The following is a 26,016-nucleotide window of genomic DNA, read 5'->3' as shown; positions in this document are numbered from 1 at the left end:
AACAATTGCAAAAAATCTAAACTAAAAATAAAATTTGATAAAGTTATATTTTCTTTATACATTGGATAAGTTTATACATTTTATGAATATTTACAGCAGTCAATGAAATAAATTTTAATGTAATATTTAATTGGCTAAAAATCTGGTCATTTGTCCTTGTGAAAAGACAGCAGGGTTATTATCATCATCTAAAACAACAAAATTAAAATTAAATAAAACAAAATAAATATAAACTGAAATATAATAAATACAAAATCGCTGAAAAATGAAATTTTATAAAATTAGGTTTTTCTATACATTTATAGATCTTATAAAAAATGTAAGCCAATGTTATGAATATTTACAGCAGTCAATGAAAAACATTTTAATGTAATCTTTAATTGGCTACAAATTTGGTCATTTGTCCTTGTGAAAAGACAGCAAGGGTTATTATCATATAAAACAATCAAATTAAATAAATATAAAATAAGACAATGTTATGAATATTTACAGGAGTCAAGGAAATCAATTTTACGGTAAGATTTAATTAGCTACAAATCTGGTCATCTGTCCTTGTGAAAAGACAGCAGGGTTATCATCATCAACTAAAAAAAAATAGAAATCTAAAATAAAAACGAAATAAAATAAAGTAATTACAAAATAAATAAAATAAATATAAAAAATAAATTAAAAGAAGCTAGATATTTACAGTAGTAAAAAATATAAATTAAGAATTAACTGGCTACAAATCTGGTGATTTGTCCTTGTGAAAAGACAGCAGGGTTATTTTCATCAAAAAAAAAAAAAAAAAAAAATAAGTACTATATATATATATGAATATTTACAGCAGTCAAAGAAATACATTTTAATGTAATTTAATTGGCTACAAATTTGGTCATTTGTCCTTGTGAAAAGACAGCAGGGTTATCATCATCAACTAAAAAAAATAAAAATCTAAAAAAATAATTACAAAATAAAATAAAAACGAAATAAAATATAAAATAAAGTAATTACAAAATAAAATATATCAAATAAAATAAATAGATAAAATAAATATAAAATGCAAATAATAAAATAAAAGAAGCTCGATATTTACAGCAGTAAAAATATCAATTTTAATGTAAGAATTAACTGTTATTATCATCAACTAAAACAAAACAATATAAAATAAATACAAATAAAACAAAACTGAAAAAAATACAAAATAAAATAAAAATATAAAATAAAATACAATATATAAAATAAGCCAATCTTATGAATATGTACAACAGTCAAAAAAAAAATGTAAGATTTAACCAGCTACAAATATATTTACATATTTATATGATATATATTTGTTATCATCTGAACATTTCAGAAATATCTCACCTTATATTGAGGGGCCTTCAAATCGTGTTGTGTTATTATAGCCATAGTGCAACATAATAGTTGCTTTGATTTCATAATTTCATCAAAACCACACGAGGGCGACAAAGATGAGCTCAGTAGATTTCACTATAATGCTCGTGTCGCTTATTTTTTGTGTGTCTTGCTATTTTTGGAATCGCGGACGGTGTTCTAACCATTGTGAATGTTGACTAGTCAGGCATTATAAGGAAGAATGAACACATTACAGCGCACATACCAGAATCCTCCATACAAACCCTCTGCCTTTTAAGCCGTCGTTTGATATTCGTGAACAGCCATTTAAAACACACACACACACACACACACACACACACACACACACACACACACACACACACACACACACACACACACACACACTAGAACCTGGGTTGTTTAACGTCGTTGCCATGGAAACTGAATATTTACGCTGCGTAACGCGACCGTCATTTTGATTGACGGATGAAACACCGCCCAGGAGACGCGGAGACTCAAGTATTCCCACAGATGTCGGCATCGACACGGCAACAACAAAGTTGAGAGTGAGAAGACGTAGTTCATGGCCAACAGCAGCACCTGAAGACGCTTCTCCGCTTCAAAACCCCATCATGGATGTGCTGAAATCAGCCAGAAGGGCTTTTATTCGCAGTCCCAGCCTGACCAAACAGTCCTGGAGCTCAGGCAAACACCAAAGTGAGTATTTGTGTCAACAGCGAGACTTTTGTTTGGGCTGTTTTCATGCGGCGCTCACATTGCGTGCTGTCGATGCGTTAGCATCTCAACTTATTTGTTAGTAGTGTTAATTATGTTTAGAAATACGTTCAAAAGACAACGTTTAGAAGGTTTATTAGTAAGTTTGTGGATAAAATGTGTTTCAACTGGTTCTTTATTATAATTTATAAACGTTCTCTTTAAAGGTTGTTTGAAATGAAAGACACAGATGAGTATTTACAAATGTCGACGAGATGCGATACAATTTGTTTCAGGGTTTGTTATTAGTTGACACTATCTCAAAACCTGTTGAGCTATCTGTGTAGACAGCAGTAATGCCCCAAAATGCCCCTTTTTTTTTTTTTTTTGTCTGGAGCATTTCACCTAAACTAGCATGTTTCTCATTAGCCCTCAAAACCCAAACTTTATTTTATTTTAGCAAGCCACTTTTGTTTTAAGTGGGAGTTTTGGGGAAAACAGCTGTAAAATGTTTGCAGGGTTGTGCAGTTTTACAAGTGTTGCAAGTACATACTTTCTTGGACCAGAAGGCTGGAATGTTGATCTCAGAGCTGCTCTCTGGCGCTCAGTGAAGATCCTCCTGAAGATATTTCTACACCTCACTGACCTCCGGTAATATATTCTGAAAAAGCACATGCAGAGGCCCACAGTCAGTGGCTTTGACCTTTATAAATCTTCCAGCGAGATAACTGAGATTTCAATATGTTCTGCATCCCTGAAGGCTCCTCTGACTGTCTTTAAAGTTTTAGAAGGATGCATCCAAAATGTTTAGGAATATTTGGCTGTGTAGCTTCACTGTGTGAGTAAAATAACATTTTGAGAAGCTTACTATTGCTTTTAAAATGTAACTTTGTCTCAGATTGAATTAAATTGCTTAGTTAAAGAAAAACACTGTTATATTGCCACACACTACTAGTTTTTAACAGTAAGATTTTTTTTAACGTAAAATCGTACTAATATTTTACAATATTGCTGTTTTTACTGTATTTTTGATCAAATAAATGCAGCTTAGGTGAGCCTGAGATTTATTTCAAAAACCTTAAAAATAAAAATAACAAATTAAACCAGTCCTAAACTTTTGAACAGGAGGGTTTGTTGTTAAAAACTCATTAAAATACTACATTTTGGGGGACAAGTAAAGTAAATAAATAAATATTAATAATTAGAATAAAAAAACGTTCTACACTACCAGTCAAAAGTTTTTAATGCATTTTTAAAAATGTTTTTTAAAAAAGGCTCTTCTGCTCACCAAGCCTGCATTTATTTGATCTCAAGTACAGCAAAACCGTAAAATTATGAAGTATTTTTACTATTTAAAATAACTGTTTTCTATTTGAATATATTTTAAAATCTAATATATTTGTGATTTCAAAGTTGAATTTTTAGTATCACATGACCCTTCAGAAATCATGCTAATATTCTGATTTGCTGTTAAAAAACATTTATTATTATAATGTTGAAAAAAGCTGAGTAGAATTTTTTTAGGTTTCATTTCTATATTCATTTCTATAATATCTTTCCCTAAAAAAATTATACTGACTCAAATTGTACATAGTGTATAATGTTATTTTAAGATAAATGCTGAGCTTTGGACTTTTCATCAAAGAATCCTGAAAAAAATGTACTGAACTGTTTTAAATTTCATAATAAGAATAAATGTTTCTTGAACAGCAAATCAGAATATTAGAATGATTTCTGAAGGATCATGTAACACTGAAGACTGGAGTAATGATGCTGAAAATGTAGCTTTGATCACAAGAATAAATTACATTTTAAAATGTATTTAAATAGAAAGCAATTATTTTAAATATATTCAAATATATTAGTCAAATATTTCACAATATTACAGCTTTTGCTGTATTTTGTATCAAATAAATGCAGGCTTAGTAAGCAGGTAAGACGTCTTTAAAAATAAAATAAACAACTTTTGACTGGTAGTGTATATTTAAAAATTACTGTATTTTAATCTCTTTTGTTAACTAAGCAAATTAAGTAAATCTGATAAAGTGGGTATTTGAGGGTTAATTAAAGAGAAATCTTATAAGAAGGATGAGAAGTTGCCTACAATGGTTTTGTGAAATAAACATGATGCAAAGCCAGTGTGATTTTTGTCAGCATCTGAAATCAGTTTCCTTCAGTTTGGCATCCATCCTGGTCTAGTCTACAAGTAGGTACTTGTTTGCTGGCAGTATCCGAGCCATTCTAAGCCACATTTGTTTTTAACAAAGACTTCTTCAAAGTTGCAATGGACAAGCTCAGAGCAAAGCATTGAAAGCAGGTGAAGTGGGCTGGCTTGGCCTTTACAAGGGCAACTTTTTTCCAGAAAGTTTGCTGTGCATTTTCATTTCCCCTTTAATTCTGTCTTGACTCCACAAAGGCGGCTCTGTTTGTTGGCTGAGAGCTGCTTATCTGCATGACCTGGAATACAAGAAGTCCGCCAGTACACGGTTATGATGGTGTTTCAGACATAATTCAGTCACAGTGTCGGCTCAGGCTTTGCCAGAATGGTAAAAGTTTCCAACATCAGCAAGCTACCAGTGTTTATAGGTTGTTGTTTCAACGGGTGAGTGATGCAGAATAAGACGCATTTGTGTGTTTAACATTCCTTTGTTGATCTACTGACCTACTTTTAGCTGCAATACTGACTTCACCTCATTTCACTCCTTTTCGGAGGAATCCAAACAAAGATCTTTTTATTTGACCGGGTTGGTTGTGTTGATTTTTCCAGTTGGATTATGTATGTTTCCTGTTTAAACCAGTGGTTTTTAACTGGTGGGTCATGGCCCAAAAAATGCATGACAGGTCTGTTCTGACAGGGTCACTGTTGAGAAGTAAAAACAGTGAGTCAGTGACAAAGAGTGCCTATGCTAAATAAAAGGAGTTTAGTTTAGGATATGTAATAGGGGTCAACCGATATGTGACCCTGGACCACAAAACCAGTCATAAGGTCATAAAACTGAGATATAGTCAATAAATAAGCTTTCTATTGATGTATGGTTTGTTAGGATAGGACAATATTTGGCCGAGATACATCTATTTGAAAATCTGGAATATAAGGGTGCAAAAAAATCAAAATACTGAGAAAATCACCTTTAAAGTTGTTCAAATTAAGTTCTTAACAATGCATATTACTAATCAAAAATTACATTTGGATAGGTTTACAGTAGGAATTTTACAAAAAATCTTAATGTAACATGATCTTTACTTAATTTCCTAATGATTTTTGACATAAAAGAAAAATCTATAATTTTGACCCATACTATGTATTTTTGGCTATTGCTACAAATATACCCCAGCGACTTAAGACTGGTTTTGTGGTCCAGGGTCACATATGTGTTTTTCAGGGCGATTACAGATCAAGTAGACCGATATTTTGAACCGATATAAATATGTCTGGTGTAAAAATTAAACATAGTATGGGCTCTGACAAAAACCTTCTTTAAATGCCTTTAAAATTATTTTTATCTGCAAATCGATTTTGAAATTGGCCGCTTCCGATAATCATAAAAATGTTTAATATTACAGCTGATAATCAGCCAGGCCGATAATTGGTCAACCCCTAATATGTACTACGTTTTTAGAACTGTAATCTTTATTTTCATGTTGGTTTAGAAAAACGTAACCATTCTCAAAAAAAAAAAAAAAAAAAAAAAAACAAACAAATTTAAAGTGTCATGTGGTGGAACACGGTTCCACCACATGACACTTTAATTTTTTTTTTGGCAGACATTTTACAAATATATAAAGTAGTAAGTTTATTTTCTTTCAACAGATATATTGTTTTTTCATATATATATATATATATATATATATATATATATATATATATTTTTTTTTATTATTATTTTAAACAAAAATGCTTTTTAATTTTTTTTGTATCAAGTATTTTTTTTTTCAATAGATACATTGAATAATTCATAAATAATGAATGTGGTCCTTACTATAATGTAATTCCCTTTTTTTGTTTTTATTTTAGTTTTTATTTGGTTTGTATTCTGCATGTTGGTTGCACCAATAACTATGATTTGGTGGAGGATTTTGTTTTGTTTAATATTTTTATTAATATAATTTTTTTACAGTTAGGATAGCAAATTAAATAGGCTTATCAGCTTTTAAATGGTTGGTTTGGTAATGATTTACCTTGTTATAGTTCATAAATACTTTCCTTGCTCTTGTATGTAATATTCAAAAACTAAACTAAAATAATAACAATAATAATTTAATTCCCTATTTTTGTTTTTATTTTTTGGTTTTTATTTGGTTTGTATATTTCCTGCAACGAAATATGACTATGATTATGGTGGCTATATATATATATATATATATATATATATATATATATATATATATATATATACATACATATACATATCATTATAAATTTGTATAGTTAGGATAGCAAAATGAATAGGCTTATCAACTTTTAAATGGGTGGTTTGATAACGATTCACCTTGTTATATAATTATATTCTTTCCTCTTGTATGAAATATTGGAAAAAATAAAATAATAATGATAGTAATAATAACATTTAATTAATTAATAAAATCAGTTTAACGACTCCACAATGTCATATGATGTAACCATAATATAAGTAAAATAATTTTTTCCTTACATTTGAGTGTACTTTACTATTATTATTATTATTATTATTATTATTATTATTATCTATATATTTTTTCAAAAAAGTTTTTCAATGTTTTTTTAGGTAAAACATTTTTTCTTAAATGATTGATTCATAAATAAATTGCGATAGTCAACAGTGGTCCTGTCAATGATATTGTTTCTTTGTTTGTTTGTGGTTACGCCACATAATTTTGATTTGGTGGCTGAAAGTTTTTCAGATATTAATAATTTTACTACTTCCTTACTGAAGCAAATGTGTATTGAATCTTAGTGTATTTTTTAATAAATTTCAATAAAAAAAAACTTGTCATTGCCCCTATTACTAAATAAAGATATGGAACAATGAACAGAAGTGACTACATTTATTGTGCACAGATAGCAAAGTGAATAGGCTTATCAACTTTTAAACACAAGATTTGATAACGATTCCCCTCGTTATAATTCATAATTACTTTCCTTCCTCATGTACGTCTCACTCAGCTATCTCCTATGATCACTTCTCATCAGAGTGATCAGAAATGTCCTTCTTGCTGCTCCAAAGTCATGTGCCTGAACAGAGAAAGTGCATAGCTTGCAGCAAACATGGCTGCATTGTAATGAAGAGAGAGTTTTTATGGTGTTTTATAGTAGTGAGATTTATCGCCCGTGCCTCTGGATCTTTGGTGTGTCGGTGCCCTGCACATACTAAAGAGTACGGCAGTCTGACGCAGAGCGCCAAAGAGACGTCCTGCAGCAGCTGCTGAGCCTTTTCCAGGCAGTCCATTTGATAAAAGCATTCGATAATGACCTCTCATGTTTCAAGAGGAGTTGTGTGAAAGTAGAAGCATGAGTTAAAAGAGTAGTTCACTTTCAGAACAAATTTACAGATAATGTACTCACCCCCTTGTCATCCAAGATGTCGTAAAGAAATTGTTTTTTGAGGAAAACATTTCAGGATTTCTCTCCATATAATGGACTTCTATGTATGGTGCCCCCGAGTTTAAACTTCCAAAATGCAGCTTTAAAGGGCTCTAAACAATCACAGCTGAGGAAACAAGGGTCTTATCTAGCAAAACGGTTATTGTCTAAAAAAAAAATTACTATTTATATACTTTTTAACCTCAAATGCTCGTCTTGGCTTCCTCTGTGTGTACTCTGTGTATTCCAGTTCATGACAGTTAGGGTATGTCGAAAAACTCCCATCTCATTTTCTCCTCCAACTTCAAAATCGTCCTACATCTCTCTTGTACCTTTTTTTTTTGTAAAGGGTGTTTGATCTTATTTGCACGTTCACTTTGTAAACACTGGGTCGGTACTTCTGCAGCGATGTAGGGCGATTTTGAAGTTGGAGGAGAAAATGAGATGGGAGTTTTTCGACATACCCTGACTGTCATGAACTGGAATACACAGAGTTCACGCAGAGCTAGGCAAGACGAGTGTTTGAGGTTAAAAAGTATATAAATGGTAAATGTTGTTAGAAAATAACCGATCGTTTCGCTAGATAAGACCCTTCTTCCTCGTCTGGGATCATTTAGAGCCCTTTGAAGCTGCATTTAAACTGCATTTTGGAAGTTCAAACTCGGGGGCACCATAGAAGTCTATTATATGGAGAGAAATCCTGAAATGTTTCCTCAAAAAACATCGTTTCTTTACGACTGAAGAATGAAAGACCTGAACATCTTGGATGACAAGGGGTAAGCACATTATCTATAAATTTTTGTTCTGAAAGTGAACTACTCCTTTAAAGGGATAGTTCATGCAAAAATCTAAATCTAGTCATTAATTACTCACCCTCATGTCGTTCCAAATGCGTAAAATCTTCAGAACACACATTTATATATATTTATATTTTTTGATGAAATCCGAGAGCTTTCTGCATAGGCATCAATGCAACTAACATATTCAAGGCCCAGAAAGGTTGTAAGGACATCATTAAAATAGTCCCAATGCTTCAACCTTAGTTTTACAAAGCTATGAGAATACTTTTTATCCGCAAAGAAAACGGAAATAATGACTTTATTCAACAATTTCTTCTCTTCCGTGTCAGCCCTCGACTCATGTTCATGAGAGTACCAGGGAGTTACTTACTAGGGACACCAAATTAACTTTCCCTAAAGAAATTATGATCACTTTAGTTGTTTGTAATTCACACAAAGAATAAGAATCTCGAGTTTCTCATTAACATGTCACTCTCACTTGCGTCATCTACTGTTATCTGCATTTTTCTCAAAGCAAGAATGACTTCCTGTCTCTGAGTGCTGCTTATTTTTCCATTTCGAAAAATAAACAAAATGACATTTTTCCTCTCTATCTGGCCAAGATTGAAATAACTCCCAACCTTACCATGACCTCAAAAAAAAAAAAAAAAAAAATGCATCGTAATCATATCTGGCTCAACAGCCTATTCACTTTCTGATTTTAGAGCTTGGAGGCAGGCGGTGGTTTGGGTCACTCCACCCTTGGCAGGTTCTCCAGGGATATGTTTAAGACAAAGTAGTGCTTCCCCTCTGTGATTAAGGGCCCTTGGGTGTGTCACTAATCAGTATGTCAGTAGGGCTGTATTATTACGCCCTTTTCTATCTCTGCCTGTCTGTGAATTACTTTGGTTTTATGTTGGGGTTGTAGAGCATCATCAATAATTTGAGTGTGATCTGTTATTTCAGGACCTGCGGGAAAAGTAATGATATAGACCCTGCAGCTTCCCAAAAGGATTTAATGCCGCAAGAAGTCACTTGCCAGCATTTTAGTTTCTCTGCAATGATTTGATCATGTTATGACTGGTTTTGTTTACGCCACATTAGAGCTGTAAATATTGCCATTGTTTTAGAAATGTGTCGAAAAATGTCATAACAATGATTCACTATTTCCAGTAATTGAGATTTCCTGTAAATATATGTATGATTCATTAAACAGGTGGTAGAGTAGCTTAATGGTTAAGCATTTGAAAGGTTTCTGGGATTATAACAGATCAGTGGCTTGTTCAGACCGGAGTAAATGGATACATGAATTCCCCTTTCTGTGTGAAATATATAAAAAAAAATACAGTTTCCATCATATTGCTCCTAGTTATAGCAGTGTTGAATGGCAAGTAAATAACAAGAAAGAAAGCCAGGGGTGAAAACTTTTTGAATTTGAAGTTCAGTGTAAATTTAACTTTCTGTAGCTTCTGAATGGCAATACTAAATGAAAAAGGATGATATTTAGGCAAAATGAGAAATTGTACACATTTTCATTCTGTTCAAAAGTTTTCACCCCCTGGCTCTTAATGCATTGCTTTTCCTTCTGGAGCATCAGTGCGTTTCAACAACACCTTTTGTAATAGTTGCATTTGAGTCCCTTCAGTTGTCCTCAGTGTGGAAAGATGGCTCTCAAAATCATACAGTCATTGTTGGAAAGGGTTCAAATACACAAAAATGCTGAAAAACCAAAGCATTTGTGGGACCCGAAGGATTTTTCTGAAGAACAACAGCAGGCTGTTTAACTGTTTAACTCAGGACAAACAAGGGACTCATGAACAACTATCACTAAAGAAAAATACACAGCTGTGGATCATTCAGGTAACAACACAGTATGAAGAACCAAGTGTATGTAAGCTTTTGAATGGGGTCATAAAAATGTTCTCTTGAACTGAGGCTGAATTTGAAATCTGAGACTTTGTTTCATATCAAAAGTAACAAAGCACAAAGCCTGTTGTTGTATATTGGATAGGATGTGCGCTACAATGTTCCGATCATTTACTGAACACAGGCTTCTTGGGATTTAAGAGTCAATATAGTTTCATAAAACAAATTTTTTTATTTCATAATATTACATTTAGGTGGATTATGTACTTTATTGACTTATCTGGGTCATTAATTAGGATCATATAGACAAACGCAATAGCATGTGCTTTGACTTAAATACCTGTGTTTATCAAATCTGACTAAATGGAAAAATGTCTTATGTGTTTTGGCTTGTTTTTTATGCTTTATTTATATAATTTCCAGAATTTGACTGTGGGGATTTTCTGAATTTTAAGTGTTATAGCTCCACTGCCAAAAGCAATCAGGTGACTAGTGCACAGGTAGTGTTACTAGAGCCAAACATGTGAGTCCTAAAAAAAAAAAAAATTAATGAGCACTTCTTTGTTTGTATCTTAGTTAATGGATAGCTGAAGCAGCTTAATGTGTTGTAATCAGATTGCGAAATTATGCAGATTGTGAAGGCAGAAGTGTTAGAGTTTCACATGTTTTCTAATCGCACTTATATTTTGTATAATAAACACATTCCTGGCATTAACATTATGACTAAAAATTCTCAGAACTGTGTATTCAAAACACATGCTAAACTAATACAACAATACAGTTTAAGTTTTTTTTTGTGATGTGAACTGTCTGCTGTTCTTCAGAAAAATCCTTCAGGTCCCACAAATTCTTTAGTTTTTCACCATTTTTGTGTATTTGAACCCTTTCCAACAATGACTGTATGATTTTGAGATGCATCTTTTCATGCTGAGGACAACTAAGACATATATATATATATATATAGATATATATATAGATATGAATCTATTACAAAAGGTTCAAATGCTGACTGATGCTTCAGAAGGAAAAACAATGCATTACGAGCCAGGGGTGTAAACTTTTGAACAGAATGAGGATGTGTACATTTTGCCTAAATATAATAGTTTTTTTTTATTTAGTATTGCCTTTCAGAAGCTACAGAAAGATACTTGCCTGTGCAAAAGACACATCATTTTTCCTTTTGAAGCATCAGTGAGCATTTGAACCTTGCTGTAAAAGTTGCATATGAGTCCCTCAGTTGTCCTCAGTGTGAAAAGGCGGGTCTCAAAATCATTTGTGGGACTATATGTAAATGTATTTTATGTGAAATATCTTATTTAGGTCAGCACTAAATAAAAAATAACATGCATTTTGTATGATCCTTCTTATTTTGGTAAAATAATTAACATTTTGCAGATTCTTCAAGGTGTATGTAAACTTTTTTTGACCTCAACTGTATGTTTTTATATTAGTCAACCTAAGCAAATTATTCATCCCAAAGATGTGCAGTAGAGGTTTAAGCTAGACTTTTATGTTTTCACATTATGCTTTTAATAAAGGTGAGCTGAGAAAAGACACTTCAGGTTATAAATGTAAAAAAAATATATATGCTAGAAACACCAGTTCAAGAAAGACGTTTAAATTCATAAACATTTCATCTCTTACAGCTACTCCAGAGCTTTGACTGTTTTTCGTCAGCCCTGGAAATAAGGATGTACAGAATGTTATTTTGGCTTGGAATATTTGAGTCTCTAGAGCAAAGGTTGTTTCCAACAAATATTTGCTCATGCAGTGTGTTTCTTTTAATATTTCATAACTGCTCATGACCTCTGCAGCGCTACAAGTCTTTGGACTTTAAAGCTGTTTATTGTTTGTCTGTGCTGACTTTGTTTAACCCACATGTGTGAATGTTTTTGTAGCTGTTTAGCGTTGCCTCATGAACTCTTCAGTCTGTTCGTCTTCTCTCCTCTTGCTCCAGAGCTCCCTGAGAACTGGACTGACACGAGAGAGACTCTTCTGGAGGGAATGACCTTTAACATTCGGCACCTTGGCATGACTCTGGTGGACCAACCCAAAGGGGAGGAACTATCAGCCGCTGCTGTCAAGAGGATCGTTGCCACAGTGAGTTGTCATTGGACAAATAGGTCAGATGTGAAGATATAAGAACGTGCCACCCTAGCAACCACATAGCAACATAAGAAATCACACAAAACACCTACTAGGTACTAGGTACTCAATACTAGGAAAAGCAATGGCCCTAGTACCAAGTCTTGTGGTACTCCATACTGGTAATCGATATAATATGATCTTGATGAATTACTCACCCTCATGGCGTTGCAAACCCACAAGACTGTGTTCATCTTTGGAACACAAATAATGATATTTTTGATGAAATCTGAGAGCTTTCTGACCCTGCATAGACGTCAACACAACTACCACATTCAAGGCCCAGAAAAGTAGAAGGCATGTCGAAGACTGACATTTAATAGAAGAAATTGTTAAATGAAGTCATTTTTTTTTTTTTTTTTTTTGAGCACAAAATATTCTCAAAGCTTTATAACATTGTTGATTCACTGATGTCACATGGACTATTTAATCAATGTCCTTACTATCTTTCTGAGCCTTGAACATGGTAGTTGCGTTGCTGTCTACGCAGGTTCAGGAAGCTCTCAGATTTCATCTAAAAAATCTAAATTTGTGTTCTGAAGATAAACAGAAATCTTACTGGTTTGAAATTATATGAGGGTGAGTAATTAATGACAGAATTTTCATTTTTAGAATTGCAAGTTTAAATTGCGAAATTTAAACTTGCAATTCTAACCTTTTTAGAAACTTTTTTTTTCTTGAATTGTGCAGCATAAACTTACAGTTCTTGGAATATGTCAGTCCCAAACAAAATTGAGAATTTCTATCTTGCTATTCTGACTTCTCACAATTGCAAGTTTATAATAAGCATTTCTGAGAAAAATAAAAGTTTATTTCAAGAAATTCTGAGGAAAATGTAAAAATCGTGAGTTTATATCTTGGAATTCTGACTTTATAATTCACAATTTACAACTTTATATTACCTTATTCAGAGAAAAGTGTCAGAATTGTGAGTTTATATCATGCAATTCTGAGGAAAAAGTAAAAATTGCAAGTTTACAACACACAATTCTAAGAAAAAAAAGTCAGAATTGCAAGATAAATAAATATTTTGATATTCTAGGTGTTAACAAATGGCCAGAGTTTTGAGAACACATTCGAAATGAAAGGGCTATAATGCGATAAGGGCCAAGAGGATATAAAGGAAAGGAAAGGAAAGGAAAGGAAAGGAGGTGAAGTGAGGCCAAGTATGGTGACCCATACTAGGAATTTGTGCTCTGCATTTAACCCATCCAAGTGCACACACACAGCAGTGAACACACACACACCGTGAACACACACCCGGAGCAGTGGGCAGCCATTGCTGCGGCCCCCGGGGAGCAGTTGGGGGTACAGTGCCTTGCTCAAGGGACTCACCTCAGCCGTGGTATTGAGGGTGAAGAGAGTGCTGGTTATTCACCTTCCCCATCGACAATCCCTGCCGGACCTGAGACTCGAACCCGTAGCCTTTGGGTTACAAGTCCGACTCTCTGACCATTAGGCCACGGCTGCCCCCAAATATAGAGCTGAGTATCAACAGCATAACAGTGAATACCATGTTTCCTGAAAATATCTTCCAAAGATAATATGTAAAGCGTGAAAAACAACTGCCCTAGTACTGAGCCTTGTGGTACTCCATACTGTACTTGTGATTGGTCTTGATTTAATAATCACGCTCAAATCATTCTAAACCTGTAAGACCGTCGTTCATCTTTGGAACACAAATTAAGATATTTTAGACAGCAGCAGTCTAAAAGTGCTGCTGTCTATGCAGGGTCAAAAAGCTCCTGGATTTAATAAAAAAAAATATATTTTTTTGGTGAACTATCCCTTTAATTAATCTTTTGATATTTTTCATTTGTTAGGCCAAAGCCAGCGGGAAGAAACTGCCTAAAGTGGCCCTGAAAGTGTCTCCTCAGGGAATCGTCCTGTGCGACAGTGTGTCCAACCAGCTAATCGAGAACATTTCCATATACAGGTGAACTTCGCACACCTCTACCACGACTCTCTCACGTTCACCTGCCTGTTAAACATTCACTCGGCGTGGAACTGAACCACATTAGACTATGAAAGGAATGGTTTCCGTACGCTTCCTCTTCTCAGAAGTGGGTGTCTGACCTACAGTGGAGATGATTTATCCTGTCATCCAGTGTTTTACCACACACACTCATACGCTCACCTCTGAGTTCCTCACTAGGGACATGTGAAATACAGCATGCTGCAGGATACCAGCAGTAGTTCCCATAAATCTCATCTTCACAGTTGGATCTGCTTCAGCTGAGCCTACTATCCATACACACTTACTTCCTATATTTGTTTAAAGTAAAACAGCAGCTGTCAGTTCTTCAATGTATAACAGTAGTACAAAAAACAGTCCTTGATGTTCCAGCACAGACAGCTGCGTCTTCTCCATATCCATGTCTCTGCAAAACATTGTTTTTATTTACTCAAAACTGTCTGCACGTCCTTAACTCTGGTTTGTTTTGTGACCCCTTCCCCCAGGATATCATACTGCACAGCTGACAAGATGCATGACAAAGTGTTTGCTTTCATCGCTCAGAACCAGCAGAATGAGACACTGGAGTGCCACGCATTCCTCTGTGCCAAACGGAAAGTGGTGAGTGTTTGATGCTTTCCTTATGAAAGCTGTGAATCTTCAGTAACCACAAAGACTTGTGACTGGAACAAAAGCAGTCAAACAAAGCATGAAGAAGGGGGACAGTTTTTCAGAATAGCTGACTAGATCACTTTGTGTCTGTTGAAGGACAGCCTGTTCTTCAAAACATAGCACTTCACCATCCATGCCTGTTTAAGGCTAGATACGGAGGTTTTGATACGAAAGATTTCTTAGTGAGCTGCCTACCAATTTCCCCCTCAGGCCGTTTTTCAGGCCTTCCAGCGGCAGTAGACCATACTCTAAAGTAGGAGCTAATTTAGCTCCCCTAAACAGAGTTCCTAAAACCAAATACATTCCTAGTTCCTGCGGTGCGAACACGCCAAAAATCTGGAACTTCTGCCAATAGTAATCTTCAGAGAATATACTTCCAGAATGCACCGTGACAAACTTGGTGAAACAAGTCTTCAAAGACTGTGAACAATTTGAGAAAATGGACAATTAGAAAAGTATAAATGGAATTACTGACCATGTAGTACTTTACCCAATATTTGTGTGTCCAATGTGTTTTTGTTTATTGCAATATTTTGTTAGCTTGGTACGGAAGCCTGTTTGGCCACTGAGTAAAAAATAAAAAATGTAATTGCAACTTTTTATCTCAAAATTATGAGATTAAAAATGTGCAATTCTAACTTTTTTTTTTTTTTTTTTTTCTAAACATTTGTCTATATCTTGAAATACCCCCCCCCCCCCAAAAAAAATTGGACATTATAACTTACAATTGCTTACAATAGTTTATATCAAGAAATTCTCAAAAAAAGAAAAAGTAAAAATTTGAGTTTATATCTTGCCAATCTGACTTTATTTCAGGAAGTCTGATTTAAAAAAAAAAAAAAAAAAAAAGTCAAAATAATAGTAATTCTGACTTTTATAACCCGCAATTGCGAGTTTATTTCACGCAGTTCTGAGAAGAAATGTCAAAATTGAGTTTGTATTGCAATTCTGACTTTATAACCTGCAATTGCGAGTTTATATCATGTAATTCAGAGTAAAAAAGTAAAAATTGCAAGTTTATATCACACAATTCTGAGAAAAAAATGTCAAAATTGATTTTGTATGGCAATTCTGACTTTATAACCTGCAATTGCAAGTTTGTATCACGTAATTCAGAGTAAAAAAGTAATTTGTCTTGCAATTCTGATTTTATAAGTGTGTATCAAGCAATTTTCAGAAAAAAGTAAAAATTAAGTGTTTATATCTTGCAGTTCTGGCTAATTATATTACGCAATTCTCACAACTCACAATTATGAGAAAAAAAGTCAGAATTGTGAGAGAAAGTCACAATTACCTTTTTTTTATTCTTTATTCAGTGGTGGTAACGGGCTTCCATTGCTTAGCAACATGTTAATGTGAAATTATTCAAATTAATCAGTTATTTCAGATATGATTCTGCAGACGTAAAGGCAGCTTAAGTTACATTATATAAAACTATTATTATTATTTATTTCAGTATAACTTACAATTTAATGAATGTAAAATATATGACCGTTTCAGAGCAGAGATTTTGTGTTTTATATATCATATATTCAAGATAATTGTGATATTTTAAATATAAAAACATATTAATTTTTATTTACTTGCCTCCAATAGTTATAATAAAGAAGTGTTTTATGTTGTTATTTATGCCCAATATGTTAAAATTGTGGCATATATGCTGCCCTTAGTGCACAGAACATTCCCATGTGTTACACCACAACTGGAGGTGTGAAATATTTGAATTCGCAATAAACTTATTTCTAGTTTCTGATCTTGTTATTTTATTATAGCTTTGTCAGACTACTTCTGTCCCTTTTGGTTTGATTTGATTAGCTGTGGTATTTGGTCCAAAAATTTTGTAAACCACTGATGTTGATATGCCTTAAATGCATATATGTGACCCTGGACCACAAAACCAGTCATAAGGTTAAATTTGACAAAACTGAGATTTATACATCATATGAAAGCTCAATAAATAAGCTTTCTATTGATGTATGGTTTATTAGGATAGGACAATATTTGACTGAGATACATCTCAATTAGGTTCTTAACAATGCATATTACAAATCAAAAATTACATTTTGGTATGTTTACAGTAGGAATTTTACAAAAAATCTTCATGGAACATGAACTTTACTTAATTTAATGATTTTTGGCATAAAAGAAAAATCTAAAATTTTAGCGACTTAAGACTGGTTTTGTGGTCCAGGGTCACATATGTTGTATCTGTATGTTGTTCTTGAGTGTATAATGTACAGACACTACAGTCCTTCCTGTCTGACTGACTCGCTGTTGTTCATGTTGTGTTTTCTCAGGCCCAGGCAGTCACGCTCACGGTGGCTCAGGCCTTCAGAGTGGCCTTCGAGTTCTGGGAGGTTGCCAAAGAAGGTACACAGTGTCATATCTCTTCACAAAACAATGTGGAGGTCATATATAACTGCAGAAGATCATATGCCACTAGTGGAAAATAATTTGTCACTTTGTTTTGAAGAATATGCTCTCCTGGTGGGGTCTTTGAGGGCATTGAGGCTGTCATGATTGATTTTGGCAGTCAGACCATTGCTCTGTTGCCTTTTCATGTTATACAGGGAGGGAAAAAAATATTTGATCTTCTGCTGATTTTGTACATTTGCCCACTGACAAAGAAATGATCAGTCTATCATTTAAATGGTAGGTGTATTTGAACAGTGAGAGACCAGAAAAAAAATCCAGAAAAAATGCATTTCAAAAAAGTTAGTGTGAGTTACAGTGAAATAAGTATTTGATCAAGCAGGATTTCTGGCTCCCAGGTGTCTTCTATACAGGTAACAACCTGAGATTAGGAGCACTCTTGTAAAGGCAGTGCTCCTAATCTCAGTTTGTTAACTGTATAGAAGACACCTGTCCACAGAAGCAATCAATCAATCAGATTCCAAACTCTCCACCATGGCCAAGAACAAAGAGATGTCCAAGGATGTCAAAGACAAGATTGTAGACCTACACAAGGCTGGAATGGGCTACAAGACAATCGCCAAGCAGCTTGGTGAGAAGGTGACAACAGTTGGTGCGATTATTTGCAAATGGAAGAAACACAAAATAACTGTCAATCCCCCTCAGTCTGGGGCTCCATGCAAGATCTCACCTCGTGGAGTTTCAATGATCATGAGAACAATAAGGAATCAGCCCGGAAGTATGCGGGAAGATCTTGTCAATGATCTCAAGGCAGCTGGGACCATAGTCACCAAGAAAACAATTGGTAACACACTACGGCGTGAAGGACTGAAATCCTGCAGCACCCGCAAGGACTCCCTGCTCAAGAAAGCACATGTACAGGCCTGTCTGAAGTTTGCCAATGAACATCTGGATGATTCAAAGGAGAACTGGTGTTGTGGTCAGATGAGACCAAAATCAAGCTCTTTGGCATCAACTCAACTCGCCGTGTTTGGAGAAGAAGGAATGCTGCCTATGACCCCAAGAACTCTATCCCCACCGTCAACATGGAGGTGGAAACATTATGCTTTGGGGGTGTTTTTCTGCTAAGAGGACAGGACAACTGCACCGCATCAAAGGGACAATGGATGGGGCCATGTACCATCAAATCTTGGGTGAGAACCTTCTTCCCTCAGCCAGGGCATTGAGAATGGGTTGTGGATGGGTATGACCCAAAACACACGGCCAAGGCAATAAATGAGTGTGGCAAGAAGAAGCACTTTAAGGTCCTGGAGTGGCCTAGCCAGTCTCCAGACCATAGTCCCATAGAAAATCTGTGGAGGGAGCTGAAGGTTTGAGTTGCCAAACGTCAGCCTCAACCTTAATGAGTTGGAGAGGATCTGCAAAGAGGAGTGGGACAAAATCCCTCCGGAGATGTGTGCAAACCTGGTGGCCAACTACAAGAAGCGTCTGACCTCTGCGATTGCCAACAAGGGTTTTGCTAAGTCATGTTTTGCGAAAGGGTCAAATACTTATTTCATTCATTAAAATGCAAATCAATTTATAACTTTTTGAAAATGCGTTTTTCTGGATTGTTGTTCTGTCTCTCACTGTTAAAATAAACCTACCATTAAAATTTTAGACTGATCATTTCTTCGTCAGTAAGCGAACATAAAAAATCAGCAAGGGAGCAAATAATTTTTTCCTTAAATGTAGAAAAAGATGGACAGAATACAACAATTGCTTTATTTTATGCTACGGTGTGAATTTAATTCATGTGTTGCTGTACTTTCAGAGAGAGAGAATCGTGTGAAATGGGATTCAGCTAGAGAGACGTCCAACAGTTCTCAGTCAGAAAGATCAGTCAGTCTGAACAGCCTGAAAGAAGGAGGTACAACCTTAAAATCTTGTTGTTGTTGTGATCTATCCCTTTAGCACTCTGACATTAATAGGTTATGTATCTATTCCAGCAGTAGCTACAGAGAACCTTTTGGACATTGATGATTACTCATCTGCTGTGGAAAATGTGGACAATCCTACCGAACCCAACAACAACAGCACCACCCAATGGGTAAGATCTAGTCCTTGTACATCAGTTTTCTCTTAAATTAGTCTCACAGGGAGGTTTGCACATGAGTGACCATTTTCTCTGCTCATCTTGTTACAATCCGACTATCATTTTGCTCCTCTTTTTCAGGAGATGGAAGATGGTCTAGAAGAGGCTTTTTCAAGGTATGAGGCACCCAAAGCTGTTCTTATCTCCTCTCAGAAGCTTCTGTCTCGTCTAAATCTCCTTTCTATCTCTCTTCAATGAGGGGCAGGAAGGGCAAATCCTTGAGAAGCGAGCTGCATGTAAAAAGCATGCTGATAACCTCTCGCGCATCAAGACGATCGCAAAACTACGATCTATCTGTGTTTGTTCTCAAAGATTGTTGGAAGCGTTTGAAATATTTCTTTTGGTTTGCTCCGAATAACTTCTTGGCCTTTGATTAATCATCCAGAGAAATTGAGCAAAGGCTCTTTTCTCATACCGTGGTCTCATGAGACAGATTTTCTTGTTTTGTTTGTTTATTCTCCACAGAACCAGAACTTAACAGTAGTTTGGCAGGGTATAATTCGCCCTGAAAATGTGAAGTTGGCCTTTTAATGATTTATTTCTGATGGCATATAGATGACAAACATGACCTGAATATTTGTGCTTTGAGTACAAATGCTTTCAATTTAATTCCACCAGACGGGCTAAACATGGAATTTATTTATTTATTTAGTTTTTTTTTTTTTTCCCCGTCTACTGCTGTTTTTGTCTTGTGTATTCAGACTTATAATGCTTGCAATAAATAATTGATACTGTAAATAAGAAAATAAATTATTGTATATAATTAATACATATAATACAAATGCTAATAACAATCAACAAAATAATAATGTTTATTATTACTACTATTATTCAAGTAATGAAAAAATGTTTGTAGAACTGAGTAAATTAATTGAAAAAATGAGACTGTAAATAAGTGTATCTAACATGTGCATAATAATAAACGTAATATTATAAAATAGTAATTTGTTTTTACCATTATTATTATTATTTATTTTATTAGACTTTATATTTGATATTTTATTTTTTATTATTTTATTGAGATGTTTTATTTTTATTATTTTAAATTTATTTTGTTTTTAATACTTTATTTTATTTGTATTAATATTGTATAATATATTTTATATTTTTAATTTCATTTTATATTTAATTTATTACATTTAATTTATTTTTTTATATTTATTTTATTAAAATTTTATTTTATTTGATATTTTTATTTATTTTACTTTATAAATATATACTTTATTTAATAATATTATATTTGATCATTTATTTCATTTATTATTTGATATTGTATTTTTATTATTTTATTAATTTTATTATTTTTATTGTTTTTTGTTTTCATTTTCATTTTATTTTATATTAATTTTTTATTTTATAATATTTTTATTTTATTTGATATTTTTATTTATTTTACTTTATATATTTATTTTATATTATATTTGATCTTTTTATATTGTTATTGTATTTGTTATTTATATATTTTATTTTATTTATTTAATATTTTTGTATTTTAGTTTATTTTCATTTTATTTTATTATATTTTATTTTATATTATTATTTTATTATCTTTTTTCATTAAACAAATATATTTTATTTGATATTTTAAATTGTTTATATTTTATAGTTTTTATTTTATTTTACACATAAATTAAAACTTAAATGACTGAAATTTTAGAGATCTAACTTACTTACTAGATGCAGTTTTACTTACTTGGTCATTTATTATTTAGTAAATCTTTAGGTCTTGCATCAGAGGAACCGTGTTGAATGAAGGATATTTATCAGAATAATTGAAGATGGGAGCAGCCTTTTTGAGCAGCAGCATCTTCATCAGGGCTGAAGCAGCTAATACCGCATTTAACCTTTCACGTCTACTGGAAGATTAATATCCAAACCTAGCTGTTTCATGCATTCACCCATTTTAAAATAGAACCCTTTCTTAAAGGGGTAGAGAGAAACATCCTGCAGCCTCCAATTCAATGATTGTTGTACTCTCTCTTTGTTCCTAGCTGCAGTTTGGATAGCTATGATTACTCTCCAGGTAACAAGTACAGGTCCAGTCCTGTACCAATCCAACCTGAGCTCAACTTCCACCCACTCCATACCCAAATCTATGTTCTGTTTATATACTGTCTGTCAGTCTGTAACATCATTCCCCTCCCCTGTTGTCTTCCAGAACCCTGCTTATCTAACTTTTACTTATCAACCCAACCAAATTAGCATCCTGGGCTGGTGCTGACCCAACACAGATTTAATTGTGAATTTTATGGCAGGGTTCTGCAATGATCCATGTTTAAATGCAATGTGCAGGACGTAGTGTTTCCTTCATTGTCCTATCATTTTCAGTGTAGACAGTTTAAATGTTGTTTGTTTTCATCCCGTTTTGTTTTTTACCCCTAAACATAATACTTGAGAAGTGTAATACAATAACATTGATGTACTGCATGTCTTCTAACCTTACAAATAAAACCATAGCAGATGTTAGCATAATAAATAACATAGCTACCAACCAGATGTGGCCTTTAAAAGAGTAGATCACCCCTAAAAAAAATAAAATTTGCTGAAATATACTCACCCAGGCCATCCAAGATATAAATAAGTTTGTTTCCTCATCAGAACAGATTTGGAAAAATGTAGCATTACATCATTTGCTCATTAATGGATCCTCTGCAATGAATGGGTGCCGTCAGAATGAGAGTCCAAACAGCCAATAAAAACATCACAATAATCCCCAAGTAATCCACACCACTCCAGTCCATCAGTTAACATCTTGTGAAGTAGGGCTAACGCCATTCCTCGATTCAGTTCGAGTACTCGATTGTACAAAATCTTCAATTGTATTTTGCCCGTGTCAAATAACCGACAAAATACCGAAAGTGGCACATTGCATGGTTAAGAATCCATGAAATGCATTATTAGACTGTTTTCCAAGGCTGCACAATTTATGAAACACTTTTAAAAATCATAATAAAGCACAATGCTGTTGTAAATTCGCGAACGCTATGATTCAATAAGGTGAATATTTACGATGCAGGTTTAACATGTTTACTTTATTTACATGCGTGAGTTTACGTATGTGCGTCTCAGAGTTTCTTCGTTCACAATAAATGCTGCTCCACACAAGTGAGTTTAAATAAAGTTGAATAAAGTCGTAATAATCCGAGAATAAAATCTTAATAATCCAAAGAATAAAGTCGTAATATTCCGAGAATAAAGTCGTAATATTCCGGAGAATAAAGTCGTAATATTCCGGAGAATAAAGTCGTAATATTCCGGAGAATAAAGTCGTAATATTCCGGAGAATAAAGTCGTAATATTCCGGAGAATAAAGTCGTAATATTCCGGAGAATAAAGTCGTAATATTCCGGAGAATAAAGTCGTAATATTCCGGAGAATAAAGTCGTAATATTCCGGAGAATAAAGTCGTAATATTCCGGAGAATAAAGTCGTAATATTCCGGAGAATAAAGTCGTAATATTCCGGAGAATAAAGTCGTAATATTCCGGAGAATAAAGTCGTAATATTCCGGAGAATAAAGTCGTAATATTCCGGAGAATAAAGTCGTAACATTCCGGAGAATAAAGTCGTAACATTCAGAGAATAATGCAGAGAATAAAGTCGTAATAATCCGAGAATAAAGTCGTAGTAATCCGAGAATAAAGTCGTAATAATCCCGAGAATAAAGTCGTAATAATCCCGAGAATAAAGTCGTAATATTCAGAGAATAATGCAGAGAATAAAGTCGTAATAATCCGAGAATAAAGTCGTAGTAATCCGAGAATAAAGTCGTAATAATCCGAGAATAAAGTCGTAATAATCCGAGAATAAAGTCGTAATAATCCGAGAATAAAGTCGTAATAATCCGAGAATAAAGTCGTAATAATCCGAGAATAAAGTCGTAATAATCCGAGAATAAAGTCGTAATAATCCGAGAATAAACTCGTAATAATCCAGAGAATAAAGTCGTAATATTCCAAGAATAATTTCGAGAATAAAGTCGTAATATTCCGAGAGTAATTTCGAGAATAAAGTCGTACTATTCAGAGAGTAATTTCGAGAATAAAGTCGTAATAATCCCGAGAATAAAGTCGTAATAATCCGAGAATAAAGTCGTAATAATCCGAGAATAAAGTCGTAATAATCCGAGAATAAAGTCGTAATAATCCGAGAATAAAGTCGTAATAATCCGAGAATAAAGTCGTAATAATCCGAGAATAAAGTCGTAATAATCCGAGAATAAAGTCGTAATAATCCGAGAATAAAGTCGTAATAATCCGAGAATAAAGTCGTAATAATCCGAGAATAAACTCGTAATAATCCAGAGAATAAAGTCGTAATAATCCAGAGAATAAAGTCGTAATATTCCAAGAATAATTTCGAGAATAAAGTCGTAATATTCTGAGAGTAATTTCGAGAATAAAGTCGTAATATTCTGAGAATAATTTCGAGAATAAAGTTGTACTATTCAGAGAGTAATTTCGAGAATAAAGTCGTAATATTCTGAGAATAATTTCGAGAATAAAGTTGTACTATTCAGAGAGTAATTTCGAGAATAAAGTCGTAATAATCCAGAGAATAAAGTCGTAACATTCCGAGAATAAAGTCGTAATATTCCGAGAATAATTTTGAGAATAAAGTCGTAATATTCTGAGAATAATTTTGAGAATAAAGTCGTAATATTCTGAGAATAATTTCGAGAATAAAGTTGTACTATTCAGAGAGTAATTTCGAGAATAAAGTCGTAATAATCCCGAGAATAAAGTCGTAATAATCCCGAGAATAAAGTCGTAATAATCCCGAGAATAAAGTCGTAATAATCCCGAGAATAAAGTCGTAATAATCCCGAGAATAATTTCGAGAATAAAGTCGTAATAATCCCGAGAATAAAGTCGTAACATTTCGAGAATAAAGTCGTAATAATCCAGAGAGTAATTTCGAGAATAAAGTCGTAATAATCCCAAGAATAAAGTCGTAATAATCCCAAGAATAAAGTCGTAATAATCCAGAGAATAAAGTCGTAATAATCCAGAGAATAATTTCGAGAATAAAGTCGTAATATTCAGAGAATAAAGTCGTAATAATCCAGAGAATAAAGTCGTAATAATCCACAGAATAAAGTCGTAATAATCCAGAGAATAAAGTAATATTCCGAGAATAATTTTGAGAATAAAGTCATAATATTCCGAGAATAAAGTCGTAATATTACGAGAATAAAGTCATATTTCGAGTTTAAAATTGAAATTCTGATTAATCGTCAGAATAATCACCAGAATAATCGTCCAATTACTTGATTAACCATCAGAATAATCGTCCGATTACTCTCTTTTTATTTGGCAGAATAATCATGCGATTAACCGTTTAATCGCCAGAATAATCGTCCAATTACTTGATTAATCGTCAGAATAATCACCGATTACTCAATTATTTGGCAGAAGAAAGATTTGTTTTTTCACTTCAAAAGACATTAATTAGTGGACTGGAGTGGAGTGGATTACTTGTGAATTGTCGTGATGTTTTTATCAGCCGTTTGGACTCATATTCTGAGCAAGTGATGTAATGCTGAATTTCTCCAAACCTGTTCTGACAAATAAACTGTTCTAAAAATAAACTCATCTTGGATGGCCTGAGGTTGACTAAATTTAATCAAATTAAATTTTTTTTGGTGAGCTATTCCTTTAATGAAACCTTTAGGCCCATATATATCTGCATGACTGTAGAGTAACTCTTTCAGTTAACTTTTTTCTGTCTCTTTCCCTGTAGACTCGCTGAGTCTCGTACTAACCCCCAGGTCCTGGACATTGGGGTGACGCCTCAGGACTGGAACTCTGAGACCGATTTCGACAAGACCAATGGAAACACACCAAACGCGATGAGCTCTGCAGCCATTGAGCACAGATAGGTTTGTGGGAAAAAGTAGATCCGGAAACCTCATGCAGGAGTCTGCTGTCAGTCCAGAGGGCGGCGAACTGGTACTTCTCGTCCCAATCATCTGGTCCGTCACACCAAAGCAATAGCAGATGAGTCTATTTTTGCAAACAAAAACTATACTATGCTACCTGAGTTTACATGCTTTATTTTTATCAATCAAATTGTATAACGAATAATGTATGTAGATACCAGACTCAGTATTGTTTCATGTATGTTTATCATATGAAATGTAACATAGTGTATATTCAGGTGCACTGTAGAGATACTTTAAGGTCTATTCCTCTAGTTTGCTGCTTTGAGATTCATTTATCACCACAATGCTCTTCATTAACGATAACATGGAAATCAGCATTAAATTCACAGTACAGCTTATCTTTAGTCTCATAAGGCCTGTAAGTCATATTTCAGTATTTACATTTGTGTATGTTTTTTTTTCCAGATTGTATGATTGTTATAACACCCAAAGGGACCATTTAATATTTCTTTAAAAAATCAAATAAAAGTGTTAATATAATCTAAGAATTTATCCCATTATTTTTTTGTTTGTTTTAAATTTATATCTGATGTG

The 26,016-nt window shown here is 33.7% G+C and overlaps 1 protein-coding gene across 3 annotated transcripts; it reads left to right on the top strand.

Moving 5' to 3' along the window:
* Positions 1–1,758: 1,758 nt before the first annotated feature.
* Positions 1,759–26,016, top strand: ldlrap1a (low density lipoprotein receptor adaptor protein 1a). Of its 3 annotated transcripts, XM_073822181.1 has the most exons (10): positions 1,759–2,058; positions 12,218–12,360; positions 14,229–14,341; positions 14,866–14,980; positions 17,329–17,401; positions 19,218–19,313; positions 19,393–19,493; positions 19,620–19,654; positions 21,530–21,561; positions 25,281–26,016. In XM_073822181.1, exons 1-10 carry the CDS (start codon positions 1,974–1,976, stop codon positions 25,325–25,327), a joined length of 840 nt encoding a protein of 279 aa, XP_073678282.1. In that variant the 5' UTR covers positions 1,759–1,973; the 3' UTR covers positions 25,328–26,016. The 3 variants fall into 3 exon arrangements, with proteins under 3 accessions (XP_073678282.1, XP_073678280.1, XP_073678279.1); XM_073822179.1 differs by lacking the exon at positions 21,530–21,561 and having other exon boundaries at positions 1,773–2,058; positions 19,396–19,493; positions 25,281–26,015; XM_073822178.1 differs by lacking the exon at positions 21,530–21,561 and having other exon boundaries at positions 1,777–2,058; positions 25,281–26,015.

The sequence above is a fragment of the Garra rufa genome, chromosome 17, assembly GCF_049309525.1.
Source record: "Garra rufa chromosome 17, GarRuf1.0, whole genome shotgun sequence".
In the NCBI taxonomy this organism is placed as follows: Eukaryota; Metazoa; Chordata; class Actinopteri; order Cypriniformes; family Cyprinidae; genus Garra; species Garra rufa.
The sequence above is the reverse complement of the archived record's forward strand: the minus strand, read 5'-3'. Positions and strand labels throughout refer to the sequence as shown.